This window comes from Procambarus clarkii, chromosome 27 (assembly GCF_040958095.1).
Source record: "Procambarus clarkii isolate CNS0578487 chromosome 27, FALCON_Pclarkii_2.0, whole genome shotgun sequence".
Lineage (NCBI taxonomy): Eukaryota > Metazoa > Arthropoda > Malacostraca > Decapoda > Cambaridae > Procambarus > Procambarus clarkii.
This window is the reverse complement of record NC_091176.1, coordinates 7,860,407-7,885,424: the sequence shown is the minus strand read 5'-3', so window position 1 is coordinate 7,885,424 and position 25,018 is coordinate 7,860,407. Positions and strand designations below refer to the sequence as shown.

At 52.4% G+C, this 25,018-nt stretch overlaps 1 protein-coding gene across 2 annotated transcripts in view; it reads right to left on the bottom strand.

The window, feature by feature from the left end:
- Window positions 1-25,018, bottom strand: part of LOC123762722 (solute carrier family 2, facilitated glucose transporter member 1) — a 366,608-nt gene that overhangs the window by 290,746 nt on the left and 50,844 nt on the right. Inside the window, exon 2 of one of the 2 annotated variants that reach the window (XM_069332310.1) lies at window positions 1,896-1,922. The exons of the other annotated variant lie outside the window; for it this stretch is intronic. Within the exon in view, the coding sequence (XP_069188411.1) occupies window positions 1,896-1,922 (27 nt within the window). The remainder of the gene's footprint in view (window positions 1-1,895; window positions 1,923-25,018) is intronic. 2 annotated transcript variants of the gene reach the window in all.

Genomic DNA, 25,018 nt, shown 5'->3' with positions numbered 1-25,018 from the left:
GGTGGTGTGTCCACTCACAGGATGAGTGGCGCTGCCCAATACTGTCACTATGGCGGTGTGTCCACTCACAGGATGAGTGACGCTGCCCAATACTGTCACTATGGCGGTGTGTCCACTCACAGGATGAGTGGCGCTGCCCAATACTGTCACTATGGCGGTGTGTCCACTCACAGGATGAGTGACACTGCCCAATACTGTCACTATGGCGGTGTGTCCACTCACAGGATGAGTGACACTGCCCAATACTGTCACTATGGCGGTGTGTCCACTCACAGGATGAGTGACGCTGCCCAATACTGTCACTATGGCGGTGTGTCCACTCACAGGATGAGTGACACTGCCCAATACTGTCACTATGGCGGTGTGTCCACTCACAGGATGAGTGACGCTGCCCAATACTGTCACTATGGCGGTGTGTCCACTCACAGGATGAGTGGCGCTGCCCAATACTGTCACTATGGCGGTGTGTCCACTCACAGGATGAGTGACGCTGCCCAATACTGTCACTATGGCGGTGTGTCCACTCACAGGATGAGTGACGCTGCCCAATACTGTCACTATGGCGGTGTGTCCACTCACAGGATGAGTGGCGCTGCCCAATACTGTCACTATGGCGGTGTGTCCACTCACAGGATGAGTGGCGCTGCCCAATACTGTCACTATGGCGGTGTGTCCACTCACAGGATGAGTGGCGCTGCCCAATACTGTCACTATGGCGGTGTGTCCACTCACAGGATGAGTGGCGCTGCCCAATACTGTCACTATGGCGGTGTGTCCACTCACAGGATGAGTGGCGCTGCCCAATACTGTCACTATGGCGGTGTGTCCACTCACAGGATGAGTGGCGCTGCCCAATACTGTCACTATGGTGGTGTGTCCACTCACAGGATGAGTGGCGCTGCCCAATACTGTCACTATGGCGGTGTGTCCACTCACAGGATGAGTGGCGCTGCCCAATACTGTCACTATGGCGGTGTGTCCACTCACAGGATGAGTGACGCTGCCCAATACTGTCACTATGGCGGGGTGTCCACGCACAGGATGAGTGGCGCTGCCCAATACTGTCACTATGGCGGTGTGTCCACTCACAGGATGAGTGGCGCTGCCCAATACTGTCACTATGGCGGTGTGTCCACTCACAGGATGAGTGACGCTGCCCAATACTGTCACTATGGCGGGGTGTCCACTCACAGGATGAGTGACGCTGCCCAATACTGTCACTATGGCGGTGTGTCCACTCACAGGATGAGTGACGCTGCCCAATACTGTCACTATGGCGGGGTGTCCACGCACAGGATGAGTGACACTGCCCAATACTGTCACTATGGCGGTGTGTCCACTCACAGGATGAGTGGCGCTGCCCAATACTGTCACTATGGCGGTGTGTCCACTCACAGGATGAGTGGCGCTGCCCAATACTGTCACTATGGCGGGGTGTCCACGCACAGGATGAGTGACACTGCCCAATACTGTCACTATGGCGGTGTGTCCACTCACAGGATGAGTGGCGCTGCCCAATACTGTCACTATGGCGGTGTGTCCACTCACAGGATGAGTGACACTGCCCAATACTGTCACTATGGCGGTGTGTCCACTCACAGGATGAGTGGCGCTGCCCAATACTGTCACTATGGCGGTGTGTCCACTCACAGGATGAGTGACACTGCCCAATAAACTCGCCCCTCGGGGCAAAATATATATATATACCCCCTGTAGGAATGGTAGACAGTAGGTGTGGACTACACATATGTATCCACCCGGAGACATGCATGTGTCTGCATGTCCCCTGCGTGTCCCCTGTATGTGTCTGCAGGTCTGCTATCTAATGTCTGCATTTAACTAGAAAACTTCTTTCAACGACGCAATATTTACATAAAAATAACATATGAACTTACCTGAAATTTTCCAGACTGCTTTGCTTGCTGCGTGAAACACAGACATGAGAGATATGTAAATATTTACATGTAAATATAAGAAATGCCAATATGAGAAATTCAGATTCAGATTCGTTATTCAGGTAAAGGTACATACATTACAGATGAGTTACAGATATAATGTTGGAGTTATAGATAGAGGGAGTACATACAATACCTAAAGCCACTAGTACACAAAGTTTTTCGGGCAAGGTGAGGCGGGGAAAAACACTTGGACTAAAACTTAATACTAATTGAGATTTAAGTATAAATTGTGTTGAAAAATAAAAAATAAAAGGGGGGAACTGGTAGAAAATAGCCAATATACAATTTGGTCAAGAAACAGCATTGTTTAAAATAGTAAGACATGGGTTGACATTATAGGTGTAAGGTAGGTTACAGGGAGTTAATTAGGTAGTGCTTAGTTTTGATCTTAAACTGGTTGAGAGAGGTACAGTCTTTAACATGATTAAGTCGTACTCTTGGAATATCAAAAAGTATTTGTTTCTGGTGTGGTGCTCATGGGATCTGTTACAACCTTCTAGGAAGCTTTTGAGGTCAGGATTGGCATTACAGTTTAGCGTTTTATATATGTATAATACACATGAGAGAATGTGCAGTGACTTAATATCTAACATATTCAGAGATTTGAGTAGGGGTACCGAGTGATGTCTGGGGCCAGAGTTGGATATTGTCCTAATAGCAGCTTTGTGTTGAGTAATTAGAGAACGTAAATGATTTTGGGTAGTAGAACCCCAAGCACAAATACCATAGTTGAGATATGGATAGATGAGGGAGTAATAGAGCGTCACCAGGGCAGGGCGGGGTACATAATATCTGATCTTGGAAAGAATGCCAACAGTTTTAGAATCTTCTTTTGCTATATTTAGAATGTGTCCCTGAAAATTCAACTTGTTATCGATGAGGGCACCAACGAATTTACCATCAACTTTGTTGCTAATTTGAATATTGTTTATTCTTAGATTAATTTAATTTGAGGATTTATTACCAAACAAAATATAGAAAGTTTTGTCAATGTTAAGAGTGAGTTTGTTGGCAGTTAGCCAAAGATGGACTTTACTTAGTTCAGTATTCACTGTGGCATTTAGAGCAAGGTGGTCAGGACTGGAGAAAATGAAGGTTGTGTCATCAGCAAATAAAGATTGGTTTGAGGTGTTGAGAGGCATTTGGAAGGTCATTAATGTAGATGAGAAAGAGGAGAGGACCAAGTATGCTACCCTGAGGAACACCAATGTTTATGGGTAGTGTAGGAGAAATGGAATTATTCCATTAATGCAATAATTTGCGTTAAAAATTAAAATCGCCAAATGCCTAACGAGCCTAACCAAATGTGTGGGGCTAGGCTCCTACGGTCTGTCGTCGACCCCAGAGAAGCAACCATGAATTTTAATCTTCTGCGTAGTCACTTTTTGTGTTCAATTATAAGTTAATATTATTACATACTAAAATGCTATAAATAACGAGGCCCTAATATGGGTTAGGTTAGGTGGTAAGGTGCTGTTGGCGATTATACAATAGCCAACAGAACAATAGATGGTTGTCAACTGATGGTTAGTTAGAGCAAGTTGATGAAGGGTTTAGAGACGTGGCATTAGAGCAGAGGACGTGAACAACACCTCACTAGTTGTGAGTGGTGTGTAAAGGGTTTTCCATGCCTGGTCAAGGAGGCCTGGTCGAGGACCGGGCCGCGGGGACGCTAAGCCCCGAAATCATCAATCAATCATCTCAAGGTATGCATAAACAGGGGATTCAGCGGATGGATAAGCGAGCATTTGATCTTTGCAGCTGAGGACGGGCTGGAGAGATGATAGATTCTCCCAGCGGATGTGTCTAAAGCGGCGAAAGTAATGATAAGTCTCCCCTACACGACTGGTACACAGCTTCACAGAAAACGGCGGTCAGCTGTGGTCTTCAGGTCCTCCTACGAAACTTTGCGGGATACTTCTATTGGAAATAACAGTGATGGTAGAGCGACTGGCACAACATCTTTCATCTGTTGCCTCTGTTCACCTAGCGGAAAATAGGTACGCAGGCGATTCTACAGATTTTCTATTACTCAAGACGTGCTCAGAGAACTCTAGGTAGATGTATAAAGATTTATATAATAAATCTGTAATTGTCTGAGTTTTGGGGTCACACACACCTAAGGGTCACACACACCTGGGGGTCACACACACACACCTGGGGTCACACACACCAGGGGGTCACACACACCTGGGGTCACACACACCTGGGGGTCACATACACCTGGGGTCACACACCTGGGGTCACACACACCTGGGGGTCACACACACCTGGGGGTCACACACACTTGGGGTCACACACACCTGGGGTCACACACACCTGGGGTCACACACACCTGGGGTCACACACACCTGGGTCACACACACCTGGGGGTCACACACACACCTGGGGGTCACACACACACCTGGGGTCACACACACACCTGGGGTCACACACACTTAGGGTCACACACACCTGGGATCACACACACCTGGGTCACACACCTGGGGGTCACACACACACCTGGGGTCACACACACACCTGGGGTCACACACACACCTGGGGTCACACACACTTGGGGTCACACACACCTGGGGTCACACACACCTGGGGTCACACACACCTGGGGTCACACACACCTGGGTCACACACACCTGGGGGTCACACACACACCTGGGGGTCACACACACACCTGGGGTCACACACACACCTGGGGTCACACACACTTAGGGTCACACACACCTGGGATCACACACACCTGGGTCACACACCTGGGGGTCACACACACACCTGGGGTCACACACACTTAGGGTCACACACACCTGGGGTCACACACACACCTGGGGTAGCACACACACCTGGGGTCACACACACTTAGGGTCACACACACCTGGGGTCACACACACCTGGGTCACACACACCTGGGGGTCACACACACACCTGGGGTCACACACACACCTGGGGTCACACACACTTAAGGTCACACACCTGGGGTCACACACACTTAAGGTCACACACCTGGGGTCACACACACTTAGGGTCACACACACCTGGGTCACACACCTGGGGTCACACACACCTGGGGGTCACACACACACCTGGGGTCACACACACACCTGGGGTCACACATACTTAGGGTCACACACACCTGGGGTCACACACACTTAGGGTCACACACACCTGGGGTCACACACCTGGGGTCACACACACCTGGGGTCACACACACACCTGGGGGTCACACACACACCTGGGGTCACACACACCTGGGGTCACACACACTTAGGGTCACACACACCTATGGTCATACACACATAGGGTCACACACACCTGGGGGTCACACACACACCTGGGGGTCACACACACACCTGGGGGTCACACACACACCTGGAGTCACACACACCTGGTGTCACACACACCTATGGTCATACACACATAGGGTCACACACCTGGGGGTCACACACACACCTGGGGTCACACACACAACTGGGGTCACACACACTTGAGGTCACACACACCTGGGGTCACACACACCTGGGGTCACACACACCTGGGGTCACACACCTTGGGTCATACACACATAGGGTCACACACACCTGGGGTCACACACTTGGGGTCACACACACCTGGGGTCACACACACTTGGGGTCACACACACTTGGGGTCACACACACACCTGGGGTCACACACACCTGGGGTCACACACACCTGGGGTCACACACCAGGGGTCACACACACTAGGGGTCACACACACCTGGGGTCACACACACCTGGGGTCACACACACCAGGGGTCACACACACTAGGGGTCACACACACCTGGGGTCACACACACCAGGGATCACACACACCTGGGGACACACACACACCTGGGGTCACACACACCTGGGGTCACACACCTGGGGTCATACACACCTGGGGGTCACACACACCTTGGGTCATACACACCTGGGGTCACACACACCTGGGGTCACACACCTGGGTCATACACACCTGGGGTCACACACACCTGGGGTCACACACACCTGGTGTCACACACACCTGGGGGTCACACACACCTGGGGTCACACACACCTGGGGGTCACACATACCTGGGGTCACACACACCTGGGGGTCACACACACCTGGGGTCACACACACCTGGGGTCACACACACCTGGGGTCACACACACCTGGGGGTCACACACACCTGGGGGTCACACACACCTGGGGTCACACACACCTGGGGTCACACACACCTGGGGGGTCACACACACCTGGGGTCACACACACCTGGGGGTCACACACACCTGGGGTCACACACACCTGGGGTCACACACACCTGGGGGTCACACACACCTGGGGACACACACACACCTGGGGTCACACACCTGGGGTCATACACACCTGGGGGTCACACACACCTTGGGTCATACACACCTGGGGCCACACACACCTGGGGTCACACACCTGGGTCATACACACCTGGGGGTCACACACACCTGGGGTCACACACACCTGGGGTCACACACACCTGGGGGTCACACACACCTGGGGTCACACACCTGGGGTCACACACACCTGGGGTGACACACACCTGGGGTGACACACACCTGGGGTCACACACACCTTGGGTCATACACACCTGGGGTCACACACACCTGGGGTCACACACACCTGGGGTCACACACACCAGGGGTCACACACACCTGGGGTCACACACCTGGGTCATACACACCTGGGGGTCACACACCTTGGGTCATACACACTTGGGGTCACACACACCTGGGGTCACACACACCTGGGGTCACACACACCTGGGGTCACACACACCAGGGGTCACACACACCTGGGGTCACACAACACATGGGGTCACACACACCTGGGGTTACACACACCTGGGGTCATACACACCTGGGGTCATAAACACCTGGGGTCATACACACCTGGGGTCATACACACCTGGGGTCACACACACACCTGGGGTCACACACCTGGTGTCACACACACCTGGGGTCACACACACCTGGAGTCACCAACAGGATAACAATGTTTTGACCTGAACAAGAGCTTGGTGAACGGGAAAAGGTGCATGGTGAAGGGGAACAGGTGCTTGGTGAAGGGGAACAGGTGCTTGGTGAAGGGGAACAGTAGCTTGGTGAAGGGGAACAAGAGCTTGGTGAAGGGGAACAAGAGCTTGGTGAAGGGGAACAGGTGCTTGGTGAAAGGGAACAGGTGCTTGGTGAAAGGGGAACAGGTGCTTGGTGAAGGGGAACAGGTGCTTGGTGAAGGGGAACAGGAGCTTGGTGAAGGGGAACAAGAGCTTGGTGAAGGGGAACAGGTGCTTTGAGAAGGGGAACAGGAGCTTGGTGAAGGGGAACAGGAGCTTGGTGAAGGGGAACAGGAGCTTGGTGAAAGGGAACAGGAGCTTGGTGAAGGGGAACAGGAGCTTGGTGAAGGGGAACAGGTGCTTGGTGAAGGGGAACAGGTGCTTGGTGAAGGGGGAACAGGAGCTTGTTGAAGGGGAACAAGAGCTTGGTGAAGGGGAACAGGAGCTTGGTGAAGGGGAACAAGAGCTTGGTGAAGGGAAACAGAAGCTTGGTGAAGGGGAATAGGTGCTTGGTGAAGGGGGGAACAGGTGCTTGGTGAAGGGGAACAGGTGCTTGGTGAAGGGGGAACAGGAGCTTGATGAAGGGGAACAGGAGCTTGGTGAAAGGGAACAGGTGCTTGGTGAAGGGGGAACAGGAGCTTGGTGAAGGGGAACAGGAGCTTGGTGAAGGGGGAACAGGTGCTTGGTGAAGGGGAGCAAGAGCTTGGTGAAGGAGAACAAGAGTTTGGTGAAGGGGAACAGGTGCTTGGTGAAGGACAACAAGAGCTTGGTGAAGGGGAACAGGAGCTTGGTGAAGGGGAACAGGAGCTTGGTGAAGGGGAACAGGAGCTTGGTGAAGGGGAACAGGCGCTTGGTTAAGGGGGAACAGGTGCTTGGTGAAGGGGAACAGGAGCTTGGTGAAGGGGAACAGGAGCTTGGTGAAGGGGAACAGGAGCTTGGTGAAGGGGAACAGGTGCTTGGTTAAGGGGGAACAGGTGCTTGGTGAAGGAGAACAGGAGCTTGATGAAGGGGAACAGGAGCTTGGTGAAGGGGAACAGGAGCTTGGTGAAGGGGAACAGGTGCTTGGTGAAGGGGAACAGGTGCTTGGTGAAGGGGAACAGGTGCTTGGTGAAGGGGGAACAGGAGCTTGGTGAAGGGGAACAGGAGCTTGGTTAAGGGGGAACAGGTGCTTGGTGAAGAGGAACAGGAGCTTAGTGAAGGGGAACAGGAGCTTGGTGAAGGGGAACAGGAGCTTGGTGAAGGGGAACAGGAGCTTGGTTAAGGGGGAACAGGTGCTTGGTGAAGGGGAACAGGAGCTTGGTGAAGGGGAACAGGAGCTTGGTGAAGGGGAACAGGAGCTTGGTGAAGGGGAACAGGTGCTTGGTGAAGGGGAACAGGTGCTTGGTGAAGGGGGAACAGGTGCTTGGTGAAGGGGAACAGGTGCTTGGTGAAGGGGAACAGGAGCTTGGTGAAGGGGAACAGGAGCTTGGTGAAGGGGAACAGGAGCTTGGTGAAGGGGAACAGGTGCTTGGTTAAGGGGGAACAGGTGCTTGGTGAAGGAGAACAGGAGCTTGGTGAAGGGGAACAGGAGCTTGGTGAAGGGGAACAGGAGCTTGGTGAAGGGGAACAGGTGCTTGGTGAAGGGGAACAGGTGCTTGGTGAAGGGGAACAGGTGCTTGGTGAAGGGGGAACAGGAGCTTGGTGAAGGGGAACAGGTGCTTGGTTAAGGGGGAACAGGTGCTTGGTGAAGAGGAACAGGAGCTTAGTGAAGGGGAACAGGAGCTTGGTGAAGGGGAACAGGAGCTTGGTGAAGGGGAACAGGAGCTTGGTTAAGGGGGAACAGGTGCTTGGTGAAGGGGAACAGGAGCTTGGTGAAGGGGAACAGGAGCTTGGTGAAGGGGAACAGGAGCTTGGTGAAGGGGAACAGGTGCTTGGTGAAGGGGAACAGGTGCTTGGTGAAGGGGGAACAGGTGCTTGGTGAAGGGGAACAGGAGCTTGGTGAAGGGGAACAAGAGCTTGGTGAAGGGGAACAAGAGCTTGGTGAAGGGGAACAGGTGCTTGGTGAAGGGGAACAGGAGCTTGGTGAAGGGGGAACAGGAGCTTGGTGAAGGGGGAACAGGAGCTTGGTGAAGGGGAACAGGTGCTTGGTGAAGGGGAACAGGTGCTTGGTGAAGGGGGAACAGGTGCTTGGTGAAGGGGGAACAAGAGCTTGGTGAAGGGGAACAGGTGCTTGGTGAAGGGGAACAGGAGCTTGGTGAAGGGGGAACAGGTGCTTGGTGAAGGGGAACAGGTGCTTGGTGAAGGGGGAACAAGAGCTTGGTGAAGGGGAACAGGTGCTTGGTGATGGGGAACAGGAGCTTGGTGAAGGGGAACAAGAGCTTGGTGAAGGGGAACAGGTGCTTGAAGGGGGAACAGGTGCTTGGTGAAGGGGAACAGGAGCTTGGTGAAGGGGAACAGATGCTTGGTGAAGGGGAACAGGAGCTTGGTGAAGGGGAACAAGAGCTTGGTGAAGGGGAACAAGAGCTTGGTGAAGGGGAACAGGTGCTTGGTGAAGGGGAATAGGAGCTTGGTGAAGGGGGAACAAGAGCTTGGTGAAGGGGAACAGGTGCTTGGTGAAGGGGAACAGGTGCTTGGTGAAGGGGAACAGGAGCTTGGTGAAGGGGAACAGGAGCTTGGTGAAGGGGAACAGGTGCTTGGTGAAGGGGAACAGGAGCTTGGTGAAGGGGAACAAGAGCTTGGTGAAGGGGAACAGGTGCTTGGTGAAGGGGAACAGGAGCTTGGTGAAGGGGAACAAGAGCTTGGTGAAGGGGAACAAGAGCTTGGTGAAGGGGAACAGGTGCTTGGTGAAGGGGAACATGAGCTTGGTGAAGGGGGAACAGGAGCTTGGTGAAGGGGAACAGGTGCTTGGTGAAGGGGAACAGGTGCTTGATGAAGGGGAACAGGTGCTTGGTGAAGGGGAACAGGAGCTTGGTGAAGGGGAACAGGTGCTTGGTGAAGGGGAACAGGTGCTTGGTGAAGGGGAACAGGAGCTTGGTGTGGCAGCAGGAGGGAAGCACTAGTCACACGGATTCAGGCTAAGCTTTGCAACACTGCAGCTTATACCGGGTGCAACCTGAGACCCGACTTCCTGTCCAGGGGCTCCAGGGGCTCATCCAGGGGCTCCAGGGGTACCATGGGCTCCAGGGGTTCCAGAGGGCTCCAAGGGCAGAAGGGGCTGGGTGATTGGATAGCGGCTTGACTGACCCATTGGCTACCTTACTGGGTGACTGGTGGATGGATAACTGGGTGACTGGTGGATGGCTGTTGGGTGACACACGGGCTTGCTAACAAGGCCAGAGAGTGCTGGAGGGGCGGGAGTGTAAGACCACCTGCTCCAAGATGTTCACCACGGCTTCTCATCACACCCACACATACCTTACTTCTCCTCTACCTTGACTGCACGTGGTGTCTCGTGTCTGGCACCCACCACCTGACCCATGACTGCCACACCATTATACATCCCATGTGACAATGAGAGACCAGCGCCCCCAGCCCAGGAGTGGGATGGAGGCGTTGAGACGAATTTTGGTTTTGAGCAAAATTCGTCGTTGACGTCTTAAAGATTTTTATAGGAGAAATTCAGGAGACAAACTGTGGCTAACGCGTTACTCTGAGAGAGGTCCCCAACTCCCCGCGAAGGAAAATCGTCCCTGAAGCATCAGCAGTTTAAGACTGAATTTTTTCAGAGTCCAGTTTAAGAGTTTTTGTTAAATTCGTATCAAGTCCATGTTCAGAAAATACGTTTATTAGGGTTTTCTTAAGTAATTTCCAGTATCCGATGTTCTTGGAAAAAGGTTAGGTGTACATAGAGATATTAGATTAAGAGAGAAAAGTGAAAGTTAAGTGGGAAGGTGAATCTAAATATTTAAACACAATAAACAAACAGGATAAACAAATAAACTATATCTGAAAGGTTAGGTGAAAGACAAAGAATTAGAGCAAATTATGTTCAACACAATAAATTAAATCTAAAAAGTTTAGGTTAAAGATTAAAAAAATAAAATCAATTATATCAAACATATTATATATAACTTATGAGAGACCTGAAGAACTTTATATGTAAACAGTGCTTAAACTCACATCTCTATCGAATATCCCTTGAAATGAACAAATGCTTATACATAACAAATCCTTTAAAATGCATAAACATCCATTTTTAACAAAATCTCTTGAAAATGAAACAAACACCCATATATAGCAAACCCTTGAAAGACTTAAACACCCCATCTTTAATATATAACCCTTAAAAAACAGGAATACCCATTGAAGCAATTATCCCTTGATAATGATAAACGTCCATTCATTAACACAAAACCTTTGAAATGTAACAAGTGTATTTTGAAACCCGGATTGATAACATGAAATATCCTGAAGAAAAACATATATATACATATAATAAGGTGTTAAATGTACTAACATTATATGTAAAGACTAGATTTGTATACTGACATGCCTGTAAATTATTTGAAAGTATGAGGAAATATAAAAATAATTAAAGGTTAGTTGGTTAGGTTTGGGTTGTTTAGGTTAGGTTAGGGTTGGTTAGGGTATGTAAGGTTAGGCTAGGTTAGGTTAGGTTAGGGTTGGTTAGGGTATGTAAGGTTAGGCTAGGTTAGGTTAGGTTAGGGTTGGTTAGGGTATGTAAGGTTAGGCTAGGTTAGGTTAGGTTAGGGTTGGTTAGGGTATGTAAGGTTAGGCTAGGTTAGGTTAGGTTAGGGTTGGTTAGGGTATGTAAGGTTAGGCTAGGTTAGGTTAGGTTAGGTTAGGTTAGGTTAGGTTAGGGTTGGTTAGAGTATGTAGGTTATCTTGAGGTTATCTTGAGATGATTTCGGAGCTTTAGTGTCCCCGCGGCCCGGTCCTCGACCAGGCCTCCACCCCCAGGAAGCAGCCCGTGACAGCTGACTAACACCCAGGTACCTATTTACTGCTAGGTAACAGGGGCATAGGGTGAAAGAAACTTTGCCCATTTGTTTCTGCCTCGTGCGGGAATCGAACCCGCGGGTGGGTACAAAGAATGTCCTACTCTCAAGTAATAGTCATAGCACAAGTCTTCGATATAGAGAACTTGAAACGGTGATTGGTAGGCCAGAATGACTCGGCATCGATTGCAAGTTGGAGCTGCTGGCATTGTCGAAAAGGGGAGTCGTCCTCACTACAGCAGAGTTAGATCAACAACATAAAGGGCCGAGAAAATGCCAGAGGGAAGGGAGACCATAAGACCATTAAGGGCAATGAAGAAAATTAGTAGTCCTCAGAACACTACCCCGGGAAACATCTTCGAATTGGTGGAAAGAGGTAGGTGGTGGCACCAAGTCTCACTTTAAAGGAACAACGAGAGATTGCCATGAAGACCAAAATAATGAAGTTGAGACAAAATATTGTACCTCTAAGTGGTGTCATAAGCCATTTCCAAGTTAAAAAGAGCAGCAACTATGGAGGTCTATGCAGCAAAAGCAGAACAAATATAGACCTCAGGTCTACTAAAACATCAATCATGCTGCAATACTTGCAAAAGCCAAACTGAGAGGGGTAGAGGTAGCAATAGTGCTCTAAGAACTATATAAGATGGACAATGACCATGCATGCACAATGCTTGCAAACAACTCGTCAGGGCAATGGGACAATAATCTTTGAGGAAGGTCTCCTAGAGTACCAGGTTTTCAAATAGGAACCACCACCACCACCTCAAGACAGTCAGGACTGACGCTGTCTCCCAAATATGATTATAAATGTTCAGTAAATACTGAAAGGCACCCTGAAGGAGATGGCAAAGCATCTCATAATGAATGCCAATTGAACCTTTCACTGTAGAACCACAAAGGGGCTGGGCAGACCAGAGTTTCATTAGAAGAGATCTTTAGAGGGAAGATGGAGGCAAATACAAAAGATCAAGGGACACGACTCAAGGAGAGGCCACGACAGAACCATGGCGACGAATGACAGGCAATATGTCTGAAATCAATTTACCAGCAATCTTACAGATTTTTTCCAGATCTGATGGAGAGGGATATCAACCGTAATGATGGAGACATAAGATCTCCAACTCTCGCATTTAGCTGTATGGATGAACCCGTAACAAAACACTCGCTTTCTGAAACAAAATAAAAGATTCAATAGTCTGTCGGTGTCTTTTTCAAGGCTGCACACATACAGCATGAGCGCAGTCCGAATTCCACCAGAGAATGCACTCCCTGGCGCCAATGGGGCACAGCGAGGAGTGGAGAGGGCAGCATCCAATAAAATATCATGCAAAAATAGGAGGATTCGAGAGAGAGAAGCAGATTGGAAAGAGGAGCATAAACGGTGAAAAAGATTCCAGTGTGACTTTATCAGACCATTACTGAGGGAACAAGAGAGGAGGGTGGAAAACAAATGAGGGTTATGATGATGGGGAAATGGTCACTGTTTTGAAGGTCATTGAGGGCCTTCCATGACAGGGCTATATAAATGGTGGACAAACAGAGGGAAAAATCAATTCAGGAAAAGGCTTGAGTGCATGATACAACATGAGTTCAGAACTCAGAAGACACAATGAAGAGAAGAGGACCGAAAGGTTCCAGAAGATGGCAAAACATAACCCCAGAGGGAATGCCAACTGTTAAAAATCACCCAATAGGAGCACAGGCTCTGGTAATGAGTCTATGGGGTAACTAAAATTGGGAAGAGAAAGAAGAATGAGCGGGGAAAGAAACGGAATGATAGGGTACCTTTACCTAAAAATATACAAGTGACAGAGGAATGAACTTTTGACTGAAAAAAAGAGAGGGACAAAGGGATCATCATTTCAGATCAAGACAGCAGTAGAATTAGGAGTTCTAGCTGGAGGAGAGGAGAGGAAGGAAATGATCAAATCCACAAGGGCTGTGACGAGGATTCGAACTTGCGTCCGAGAGCATCCCAGATGCTGCCTTAATTGACTGAGCTACGAGGTTAGGCTATGTAAGGTTAGGCTAGGTTAGGTTAGGGTATGTAAGGTTAGGCTAGGCTAGGTTAGGGTATGTAAGGTTAGGCTAGGTTAGGTTAGGGTATGTAAGGTTAGACTAGGTTAGGTTAGGTTAGGCTAGGTTAGGCTAGGTTAGGCTAGGCTAGGTTAGGCTAGGCTAGGTTAGGGTATGTAAGGTTAGGCTAGGTTAGGTTAGGTTAGGCTAGGTTAGGCTAGGCTAGGTTAGGTTAGGGTTGGTTAGGGAATGTAAGGGAAGGTTGCTTAAACAGCACTTCACAAGGAATAATGGCGATTGAAAGCAGAACAAAGAGAGGGAATGGTAAAAGGGACGGGCTAAGATAAGATAGATAAATTAGTTAGTTAAGCTTTTTATGTAATGTTCTGAAATTAGTGTTTGTGTAAGAGTTTCTCAAAGTGTCTAAGTGTTTGTAAGAGTTTTACTAGTTACTCTAAGAGTGCATATGATCTATGTTAGTATGTAAATGTATTTACATGTTTTGACTAAGTTTGTGAATTTTGTTTAATGTTTTACACAATTTGTGTAAGTTAGTAAACTGAGTATTTGTATAAGTTTGTAAAAGTGTGTAAGTTAATGAACAAAGCGTTCATGATTACAATCATGGGGTTTAATGATTGTAATGAACTGTTAAATTGTTATATAAGCTGTTAAATTAATGTAATGATTGTTAAATAATGATTGTATTTGCCTAAGTTGTAAAAGTTTGTGAATGTAATTATAAATTCGCGAGTGTAATTGTATTTGTAAATGAGATTGTGACATATTTTGTGCAAGTATTTATTAAATTTATGTAAAAGTGTGTAAATTTGTAAAAGTGTTTAAGTTTGTAAAAGTGTGTAAGTTTGTAAAAGTGTGTAAGTTTCTAAAAGTGTGTAAGTTTGTAAAAGTGTGTAAGTTTGTAAAAGTGTGTAAGTTTGTAAAAGTGTGTAAGTTTGTAAGTGTGTAAGTTTGTAAAAGTGTGCAAGTTTGTAAAAGTGTGTAAGTTTGTAAAAGTGTGCAAGTTTGTAAAAGTGTGCAAGTTTGTAGAAGTGTGTAAGTTTGTTAAAGTGTGTAAGTTTGTGTGTAGGTTTGTAAAAGTGTGTAATTTCGTAAAAATGTGTAAGTTTGTAGATATAAGTTTGTAAAAGTGTGTAAGTTTGTAGATAAAAGTTTGTAGAAGTGTGTAAGTTTGTAAAAGTGTGTAAGTTTGTAAAAGTGTGTAAGTTTGTAAAAGTGTTTAAGTTTGTAAAAGTGTGTAAGGTTATAAAAGCGTGTAAGGTTGTAAAAGTGTGTAAGTTTGTAAAAGTGTGTAAGTTTGTATGAGGAAATATAAAAATAATTAAAGGTTAGTTGGTTAGGTGTAAGTTTGTAAAAGTTTGTAAGTTTGTAAGTGTAATATGAATTTGTACATTACATTAATATGTAATGTAATGTAAAATTTCAGGTTTGTAACTAAGGGTAAAATTGTATTGTCTGTGTAAACAAATGAAAAGTTAATGTTTCAGAGAGAATATGATGATGCTTTAAATAAGTTATGTTAAGTTAGGTTTGGTAAGTTATATAAGTTATGCGAGGATAGGTAAGTTATGTCAGGTAGGGTAGGTTAAGTAAGTTACATTAGAATAAGGTAGTACTGATAAATTAGGCCGGGCAAGTTGCATTATTAAGTTATGTAAGTTAGACCAAGTTAGGTCATGATAGGTAAGATACATCAGATAGACTAAGTTATGTAAGTTACATCAGGTAAGAGAGGTTGGCAAGTTGTGTTGTGTAAGTTGGTAAGCTGTGTAACTTAGGTCAGGTTAGGATGGGTAAGTTATATTAGGTAGGTTAGGTTAGGTTAGGTCAGGTTAGGATGGGTAAGTTATATTAGGTAGGTTAGGTTAGGTTAGGTTAGGTCAGGTTAGGATGGGTAAGTTATATTAGGTAGGTAAGGGAAGTTACAATGTGTAAGTTATGATATGTTAAGTTACGGCAGGAAGGTTTGGTTATGTACATTAAGTTAGTAAGTGGTAGGTGACGTGTGGGTGTGGTAGGTGACGTGTGGGTGTGGTAGGTGACGTGTGGGTGTGGTAGGTGACGGTGGGTGTGGTAGGTGACGTGTGGGTGTGGTAGGTGACGTGTGGGTGTGGTAGGTGACGTGTGGGTGTGGTAGGTGACGGTGGGTGTGGTAGGTGACGTGTGGGTGTGGTAGGTGACGTGTGGGTGTGGTAGGTGATGGTGGGTGTGGTAGGTGACGTGTGGGTGTGGTAGGTGACGTGTGGGTGTGGTAGGTGACGTGTGGGTGTGGTAGGTGACGTGTGGGTGTGGTAGGTGACGGTGGGTGTGGTAGGTGACGTGTGGGTGTGGTAGGTGACGTGTGGGTGTGGTAGGTGATGGTGGGTGTGGTAGGTGACGTGTGGGTGTGGTAGGTGACGTGTGGGTGTGGTAGGTGACGTGTGGGTGTGGTAGGTGACGTGTGGGTGTGGTAGGTGATGGTGGGTGTGGTAGGTGACGTGTGGGTGTGGTAGGTGACGTGTGGGTGTGGTAGGTGATGGTGGGTGTGGTAGGTGACGTGTGGGTGTGGTAGGTGACGTGTGGGTGTGGTAGGTGATGGTGGGTGTGGTAGGTGACGTGTGGGTGTGGTAGGTGACGTGTGGGTGTGGTAGGTGATGGTGGGTGTGGTAGGTGACGTGTGGGTGTGGTAGGTGACGTGTGGGTGTGGTAGGTGACGTGTGGGTGTGGTAGGTGACGGTGGGTGTGGTAGGTGACGTGTGGGTGTGGTAGGTGACGGTGGGTGTGGTAGGTGACGTGTGGGTGTGGTAGGTGACGTGTGGGTGTGGTAGGTGACGTGTGGGTGTGGTAGGTGACGGTGGGTGTGGTAGGTGACGTGTGGGTGTGGTAGGTGACGTGTGGGTGTGGTAGGTGATGGTGGGTGTGGTAGGTGACGTGTGGGTGTGGTAGGTGACGTGTGGGTGTGGTAGGTGACGTGTGGGTGTGGTAGGTGACGTGTGGGTGTGGTAGGTGATGGTGGGTGTGGTAGGTGACGTGTGGGTGTGGTAGGTGACGTGTGGGTGTGGTAGGTGATGGTGGGTGTGGTAGGTGACGTGTGGGTGTGGTAGGTGACGTGTGGGTGTGGTAGGCGACGTGTGGGTGTGGTAGGTGATGGTGGGTGTGGTAGGTGACGTGTGGGTGTGGTAGGTGACGTGTGGGTGTGGGAGGTGACGTGTGGGTGTGGTAGGTGATGGTGGGTGTGGTAGGTGACGTGTGGGTGTGGTAGGTGACGTGTGGGTGTGGTAGGTGACGTGTGGGTGTGGTAGGTGACGTGTGGGTGTGGTAGGTGATGGTGGGTGTGGTAGGTGACGTGTGGGTGTGGGAGGTGGCGTGTGGGTGTGGTAGGTGACGTGTGGGTGTGGGAGGTGACGTGTGGGTGTGGTAGGTGACGTGTGGGTGTGGTAGGTGATGGTGGGTGTGGTAGGTGACGTGTGGGTGTGGTAGGTGACGGTGGGTGTGGTAGGTGACGTGTGGGTGTGGTAGGTGACGTGTGGGTGTGGTAGGTGACGTGTGGGTGTGGTAGGTGACGTGTGGGTGTGGTAGGTGATGGTGGGTGTGGTAGGTGACGTGTGGGTGTGGTAGGTGACGTGTGGGTGTGGTAGGTGATGGTGGGTGTGGTAGGTGACGTGTGGGTGTGGTAGGTGACGGTGGGTGTGGTAGGTGACGTGTGGGTGTGGTAGGTGACGTGTGGGTGTGGTAGGTGACGTGTGGGTGTGGTAGGTGACGTGTGGGTGTGGTAGGTGACGGTGGGTGTGGTAGGTGACGTGTGGGTGTGGTAGGTGACGTGTGGGTGTGGTAGGTGATGGTGGGTGTGGTAGGTGACGTGTGGGTGTGGTAGGTGACGTGTGGGTGTGGTAGGTGACGTGTGGGTGTGGTAGGTGACGTGTGGGTGTGGGAGGTGACGTGTGGGTGTGGGAGGTGACGTGTGGGTGTGGTAGGTGACGTGTGGGTGTGGTAGGTGATGGTGGGTGTGGTAGGTGACGTGTGGGTGTGGTAGGTGATGGTGGGTGTGGTAGGTGACGTGTGGGTGTGGTAGGTGACGGTGGGTGTGGTAGGTGACGTGTGGGTGTGGTAGGTGATGGTGGGTGTGGTAGGTGACGTGTGGGTGTGGTAGGTGACGGTGGGTGTGGTAGGTGACGTGTGGGTGTGGTAGGTGACGTGTGGGTGTGGTAGGTGATGGTGGGTGTGGTAGGTGACGTGTGGGTGTGGTAGGTGACGTGTGGGTGTGGTAGGTGATGGTGGGTGTGGTAGGTGACGTGTGAGTGTGGTAGGTGACGGTGGGTGTGGTAGGTGACGTGTGGGTGTGGTAGGTGACGTGTGGGTGTGGTAGGTGACGTGTGGGTGTGGTAGGTGACGTGTGGGTGTGGTAGGTGACGGTGGGTGTGGTAGGTGATGGTGGGTATGGTAGGTGACGTGTGGGTGTGGTAGGTGACGGTGGGTGTGGTAGGTGACGTGTGGGTGTGGTAGGTGACGTGTGGGTGTGGTAGGTGATGGTGGGTGTGGTAGGTGACGTGTGGGTGTGGTAGGTGAGGGTGGGTGTGGTAGGTGACGTGTGGGTGTGGTAGGTGACGTGTGGGTGTGGTAGGTGACGTGTGGGTGTGGTAGGTGACGTGTGGGTGTGGTAGGTGACAGTGGGTGTGGTAGGTGACGTGTGGGTGTGGTAGGTGACGTGTGGGTGTGGTAGGTGATGGTGGGTGTGGTAGGTGACGTGTGGGTGTGGTAGGTGACGTGTGGGTGTGGTAGGTGACGTGTGGGTGTGGTAGGTGACGTGTGGGTGTGGGAGGTGACGTGTGGGTGTGGGAGGTGACGTGTGGGTGTGGTAGGTGACGTGTGGGTGTGGTAGGTGATGGTGGGTGTGGTAGGTGACGTGTGGGTGTGGTAGGTGATGGTGGGTGTGGTAGGTGACGTGTGGGTGTGGTAGGTGACGGTGGGTGTGGTAGGTGACGTGTGGGTGTGGTAGGTGATGGTGGGTGTGGTAGGTGACGTGTGGGTGTGGTAGGTGACGGTGGGTGTGGTAGGTGACGTGTGGGTGTGGTAGGTGACGTGTGGGTGTGGTAGGTGACGTGTGGGTGTGGTAGGTGACGGTGGGTGTGGTAGGTGACGTGTGGGTGTGGTAGGTGACGGTGGGTGTGGTAGGTGACGTGTGGGTGTGGTAGGTGACGTGTGGGTGTGGTAGGTGACGGTGGGTGTGGTAGGTGACGTGTGGATGTGGTAGGTGACGGTGGGTGTGGTAGGTGACGGTGGGTGTGGTAGGTGACGGAGGGAGGCGACGTGTGGGTGTGGTAGGCGACGGTGGGTGTGGTAGGTGACGTGTGGGTGTGGTAGGTGATGTGTGGGTGTGGGAGGTGACGTGTGGGTGTGGGAGGTGACGTGTGGGTGTGGTAGGCGACGTGTGGGTGTGGTAGGCGACGTGTGGGTGTGGTAGGTGACGGTGGGTGTGGTAGGTGACGTGTGGGTGTGGTAGGTGACGGTGGGTGTGGTAGGTGACGGTGGGTGTGGTAGGTGACGTGTGGGTGTGGTAGGTGACGGTGGGTGTGGTAGGTGACGGTGGGTGTGGGAGGTGACGGTGGGTGTGGTAGGTGACGGTGGGTATGGGAGGCGACGTGTGGGTGTGGTAGGCGACGGTGGGTGTGGTAGGTGACGTGTGGGTATGGTAGGTGACGGTGGGTGTGGTAGGTGACGTGTGGGTGTGGTAGGTGACGGTGGGTGTGGGAGGTGACGGTGGGTGTGGTAGGTGACGGTGGGTGTGGGAGGCGACGTGTGGGTGTGGTAGGCGACGGTGGGTGTGGTAGGTGACGGTGGGTGTGGGAGGTGACGGTGGGTGTGGTAGGTGACGGTGGGTGTGGTAGGTGACGTGTGGGTGTGGTAGGTGACGGTGGGTGTGGTAGGTGACGGTGGGTGTGGTAGGTGACGGTGGGTGTGGGAGGCGACGTGTGGGTGTGGTAGGCGACGGTGGGTGTGGGAGGCGACGTGTGGGTGTGGTAGGCGACGTGTGGGTGTGGTAGGTGACGGTGGGTGTGGTAGGCGACGGTGGGTGTGGGAGGCGACGTGTGGGTGTGGTAGGCGACGTGTGGGTGTGGTAGGCGACGTGTGGGTGTGGTAGGCGACGGTGGGTGTGGGAGGTGACGTGTGGGTGTGGTAGGCGACGGTGGGTGTGGGAGGCGACGTGTGGGTGTGGTAGGCGACGTGTGGGTGTAGTAGGTGACGTGTGGGTGTGGTAGGCGACGTGTGGGTGTGGTAGGCGACGTGTGGGTGTGGTAGGTGACGTGTGGGTGTGGTAGGTGACGTGTGGGTGTGGTAGGTGTGGAGTGTGGGTGTGGTAGGCGACGGTGGGTGTGGGAGGCGACGTGTGGGTGTGGTAGGCGACGTGTGGGTGTGGTAGGTGACGGTGGGTGTGGTAGGTGACGTGTGGGTGTGGGAGGCGACGTGTGGGTGTGGTAGGCGACGTGTGGGTGTGGTAGGTGACGTGTGGGTGTGGTAGGTGACGTGTGGGTGTGGTAGGCGACGGTGGGTGTGGTAGGCGACGGTGGGTGTGGGAGGCGACGTGTGGGTGTGGTAGGCGACGTGTGGGTGTGGTAGGTGACGTGTGGGTGTGGTAGGTGACGGTGGGTGTGGTAGGTGTGGAGTGTGGGTGTGGTAGGTGTGGAGTGTGGTAGGTATGGAATGTGGGTGAGGTAGGTGTGGAGTGTGGGTGTGGTAGGTGTGGAGTGTGGGTGCGGTAGGTGTGGAGTGTGGTTGTGGACGGTGTGGAGTGTGGTTGTGGTAGGTGTGGAGTGTGGTGTGGTAGGTGTGGAGTGTGGGTGTGGTAGGTGTGGAGTGTGGGTGTGGTAGGTGTGGAGTGTGGGTGTGGTAGGTGTGGAGTGTGGGTGTGGTAGGTGACGTGTGGGTATGGAAGGCGACGTGTGGGTGTGGGAGGTGACGTGTGGGTGTGGTAGGCGATGGTGGGTGTGGGAGGCGACGTGTGGGTGTGGTAGGCGACGGTGGGTGTGGGAGGCGACGTGTGGGTGTGGTAGGCGACGTGTGGGTGTGGGAGGTGACGTGTGGGTGTGGTAGGCGACGGTGGGTGTGGGAGACGACGTGTGGGTGTGGTAGGCGACGTGTGGGTGTGGTAGGCGACGTGTGGGTGTGGTAGGCGACGGTGGGTGTGGGAGGTGACGTGTGGGTGTGGTAGGCGACGGTGGGTGTGGGAGGCGACGTGTGGGTGTGGTAGGCGACGTGTGGGTGTGGTAGGCGACGTGTGGGTGTGGTAGGTGACGTGTGGGTGTGGGAGGCGACGTGTGGGTGTGGTAGGCGACGTGTGGGTGTGGTAGGTGACGTGTGGGTGTGGTAGGTGTGGAGTGTGTGTGTGGTAGGTGTGGAGTGTGGGTGTGGTAGGTGTGGAGTGTGGTTGTGGTAGGTGTGGAGTGTGGTTGTGGTAGGTGTGGAGTGTGGGTGTGGTAGGTGTGGAGTGTGGGTGTGGTAGGTGTGGAGTGTGGTAGGTGTGGAGTGTAGGTGTGGAGTGTGGGTGTGGTAGGTGTGGAGTGTGGTAGGTGTGGAGTGTGGTAGGTGTGGAGTGTAGGTGTGGAGTGTGGGTGTGGTAGGTGTGGAGTGTGGGTGTGGTAGGTGTGGAGTGTGGGTGTGGTGGGTGTGGAGTGTGGGTGTGGTAGGTGTGGAGTGTGGGTGTGGTAGGTGTGGAGTGTGGGTGTGGTGGGTGTGGAGTGTGGGTGTGGGAGGTGTGGAGTGTGGTTGTGGTGGGTGTGGAGTGTGAGTGTGGTAGGTGTGGAGTGTGGTTGTGGTAGGTGTGGAGTGTGGTTGTGGTAGGTGTGGAGTGTGGGTGTGGTAGGTGTGGAGTGTGGGTGTGGTAGGTGTGGAGTGTGGGTGTGGTAGGTGTGGAGTGTGGGTGTGGTAGGTGTGGAGTGTGGGTGTGGTAGGTGTGGAGTGTGGTAGGTGTGGAGTGTGGTAGGTGTGAAGTGTGGGTGTGGTAGGTGTGGAGTGTGGTTGTGGTAGGTGTGGAGTGTGGTTGTGGTAGGTGTGGAGTGTGGTTGTGGTAGGTGTGGAGTGTGGTTGTGGTAGGTGTGGAGTGTGGTTGTGGTAGGTGTGGAGTGTGGGTGTGGGAGGTGTGGAGTGTGGTTGTGGTGGGTGTGGAGTGTGGGTGTGGGAGGTGTGGAGTGTGGTTGTGGTGGGTGTGGAGTGTGGTTGTGGTAGGTGTGGAGTGTGGTTGTGGTAGGTGTGGAGTGTGGTTGTGGTAGGTGTGGAGTGTGGGTGTGGTGGGTGTGGAGTGTGGGTGTGGGAGGTGTGGAGTGTGGTTGTGGTGGGTGTGGAGTGTGAGTGTGATAGGTGTGGAGTGTGGTTGTGGTGGGTGTGGAGTGTGAGTGTGGTAGGTGTGGAGTGTGGTTGTGGTAGGTGTGGAGTGTGGGTGTGGTAGGTGTGGAGTGTGGGTGTGGTAGGTGTGGAGTGTGGGTGTGGTGGGTGTGGAGTGTGAGTGTGGTAGGTGTGGAGTGTGAATGTGGTAGGTGTGGAGTGTGGTTGTGGTAGGTGAGGAGTGTGGTTGTGGTAGGTGTGGAGTGTGGGTGTGGTAGGTGTGGAGTGTGGGTGTGGTAGGTGTGGAGTGTGGGTGTGGTAGGTGTGGAGTGTGGGTGTGGTAGGTGTGGAGTGTGGGTGTGGTAGGTGTGGAGTGTGGGTGTGGTAGGTGTGGAGTGTGGTAGGTGTGGAGTGTGGGTGTGGTAGGTGTGGAGTGTGGGTGTGGTAGGTATGGAGTGTGGGTGTGGTAGGTGTGGAGTGTGGTAGGTGTGGAGTGTGGTAGGTGTGAAGTGTGGGTGTGGTAGGTGTGGAGTGTGGTTGTGGTAGGTGTGGAGTGTGGTTGTGGAGTGTGGGTGTGGTAGGTGTGGAGTGAGGGTGTGGTAGGTGTGGAGTGTGGGTGTGGTAGGTGTGGAGTGTGGGTGTGGTAGGTGTGGAGTGTGGGTGTGGCAGGTGTGGAGTGTGGGTGTGGTAGGTGTGGAGTGTGGTTGTGGTAGGTGTGGAGTGTGGTAGGTGTGGAGTGTGGTTGTGGTGGGTGTGGAGTGTGGGTGTGGTAGGTGTGGAGTGTGGGTGTGGTAGGTGTGGAGTGTGGTTGTGGTAGGTGTGGAGTGTGGGTGTGGTAGGTGTGGAATGTGGTTGTGGTAGGTGTGGAGTGTGGGTGTGGTAGGTGTGGAGTGTGGGTGTGGTAGGTGTGGAGTGTGGTTGTGGTGGGTGTGGAGTGTGGGTGTGGTAGGTGTGGAGTGTGGGTGTGGTAGGTGTGGAATGTGGTTGTGGTAGGTGTGGAGTGTGGTTGTGGTGGGTGTGGAGTGTGGTTGTGGTGGGTGTGGAGTGTGGGTGTGGTAGGTGTGGAGTGTGGGTGTGGTAGGTGTGGAGTGTGGGTGTGGTAGGTGTGGAGTGTGGGTGTGGTAGGTGTGGAGTGTGGGTGTGGTAGGTGTGGTAGGTGTGGAGTGTGGTAGGTGTGGAGTGTGGTAGGTGTGGAGTGTGGGTGTGGTAGGTGTGGAGTGTGGGTGTGGTAGGTGTGTAGTGTGGGTGTGGTAGGTGTGGAGTGTGGTTGTAGTAGGTGTGGAGTGTGGGTGTGGTAGGTGTGGAGTGTGGGTGTGGTAGGTGTGGAGTGTGGTTGTGGTAGGTGTGGAGTGTGGTAGGTGTGGAGTATGGGTGTGGTAGGTGTGGAGTGTGGGTGTGGTAGATGTGGAGTGTGGTTGTGGTAAATGTGGAGTGTGGTTGTGGAGGGTGTGGTAGGTGTGGAGTGTGGGTGTTGTAGGTGTGGAGTATGGGTGTGGTAGGTGTGGAGTGTGGGTGTGGTAGGTGTGGAGTGTGGTTGTGGTAGGTGTGGAGTGTGGTTGTGGAGGGTGTGGTAGGTGTGGAGTGTGGGTGTTGTAGGTGTGGAGTGTGGGTGTGGTAGGTGTGGAGTGTGGGTGTGGTAGGTGTGGAGTGTGGTTGTGGTAGGTGTGGAGTGTGGTTGTGGTAGGTGTGGAGTGTTGTTGTGGTGGGTGTGGAGTGTGGGTGTGGAGTGTGGGTGTGGAGTGTGGGTGTGGTGGGTGTGGAGTGTGGGTGTGGTAGGTGTGGAGTGTGGGTGTGGTAGGTGTGGAGTGTGGTTGTGGTGGGTGTGGAGTGTGGGTGTGGTAGGTGTGGAGTGTGGTTGTGGTAGGTGTGGAGTGTGGGTGTGGTAGGTGTGGAGTGTGGGTGTGGTAGGTGTGGAGTGTGGGTGTGGTGGGTGTAGAGTGTGGGTGTGGTAGGCGACGTTTGGGTGTGGGAGGTGACGTGTGGGTGTGGGAGGTGACGGTGGGTGTGGTAGGCGACGGTGGGTGTGGGAGGTGACGTGTGGGTGTGGTAGGTGACGTGTGGGTGTGGTAGGCGACGTGTGGGTGTGGTAGGTGACGGTGGGTGTGGTAGGTGACGTGTGGGTGTGGTAGGTGACGTGTGGGTGTGGTAGGCGACGTGTGGGTGTGGTAGGTGACGGTGGGTGTGGTAGGTGACGTGTGGGTGTGGTAGGTGACGTGTGAGTGTGGTAGGCGACGTGTGGGTGTGGTAGGTGACGGTGGGTGTGGTAGGCGACGTGTGGGTGTGGTAGGTGACGTGTGGGTGTGGTAGGTGACGTGTGGGTGTGGTAGGTGACGTGTGGGTGTGGTAGGTGACGTGTGGGTGTGGTAGGTGACGTGTGGGTGTGGTAGGTGACGTGTGGGTGTGGTAGGCGACGTGTGGGTGTGGTAGGTGACGTGTGGGTGTGGTAGGTGACGTGTGGGTGTGGTAGGTGACGTGTGAGTGTGGTAGGCGACGTGTGGGTGTGGTAGGTGACGGTGGGTGTGGTAGGTGACGTGTGGGTGTGGTAGGTGACGGTGGGTGTGGTAGGTGACGTGTGGGTGTGGTAGGTGACGGTGGGTGTGGTAGGTGACGTGTGGGTGTGGTAGGTGACGGTGGGTGTGGTAGGTGACGTGTGGGTGTGGTAGGTGACGGTGGGTGTGGTAGGTGACGTGTGGGTGTGGTAGGTGACGTGTGGGTGTGGTAGGT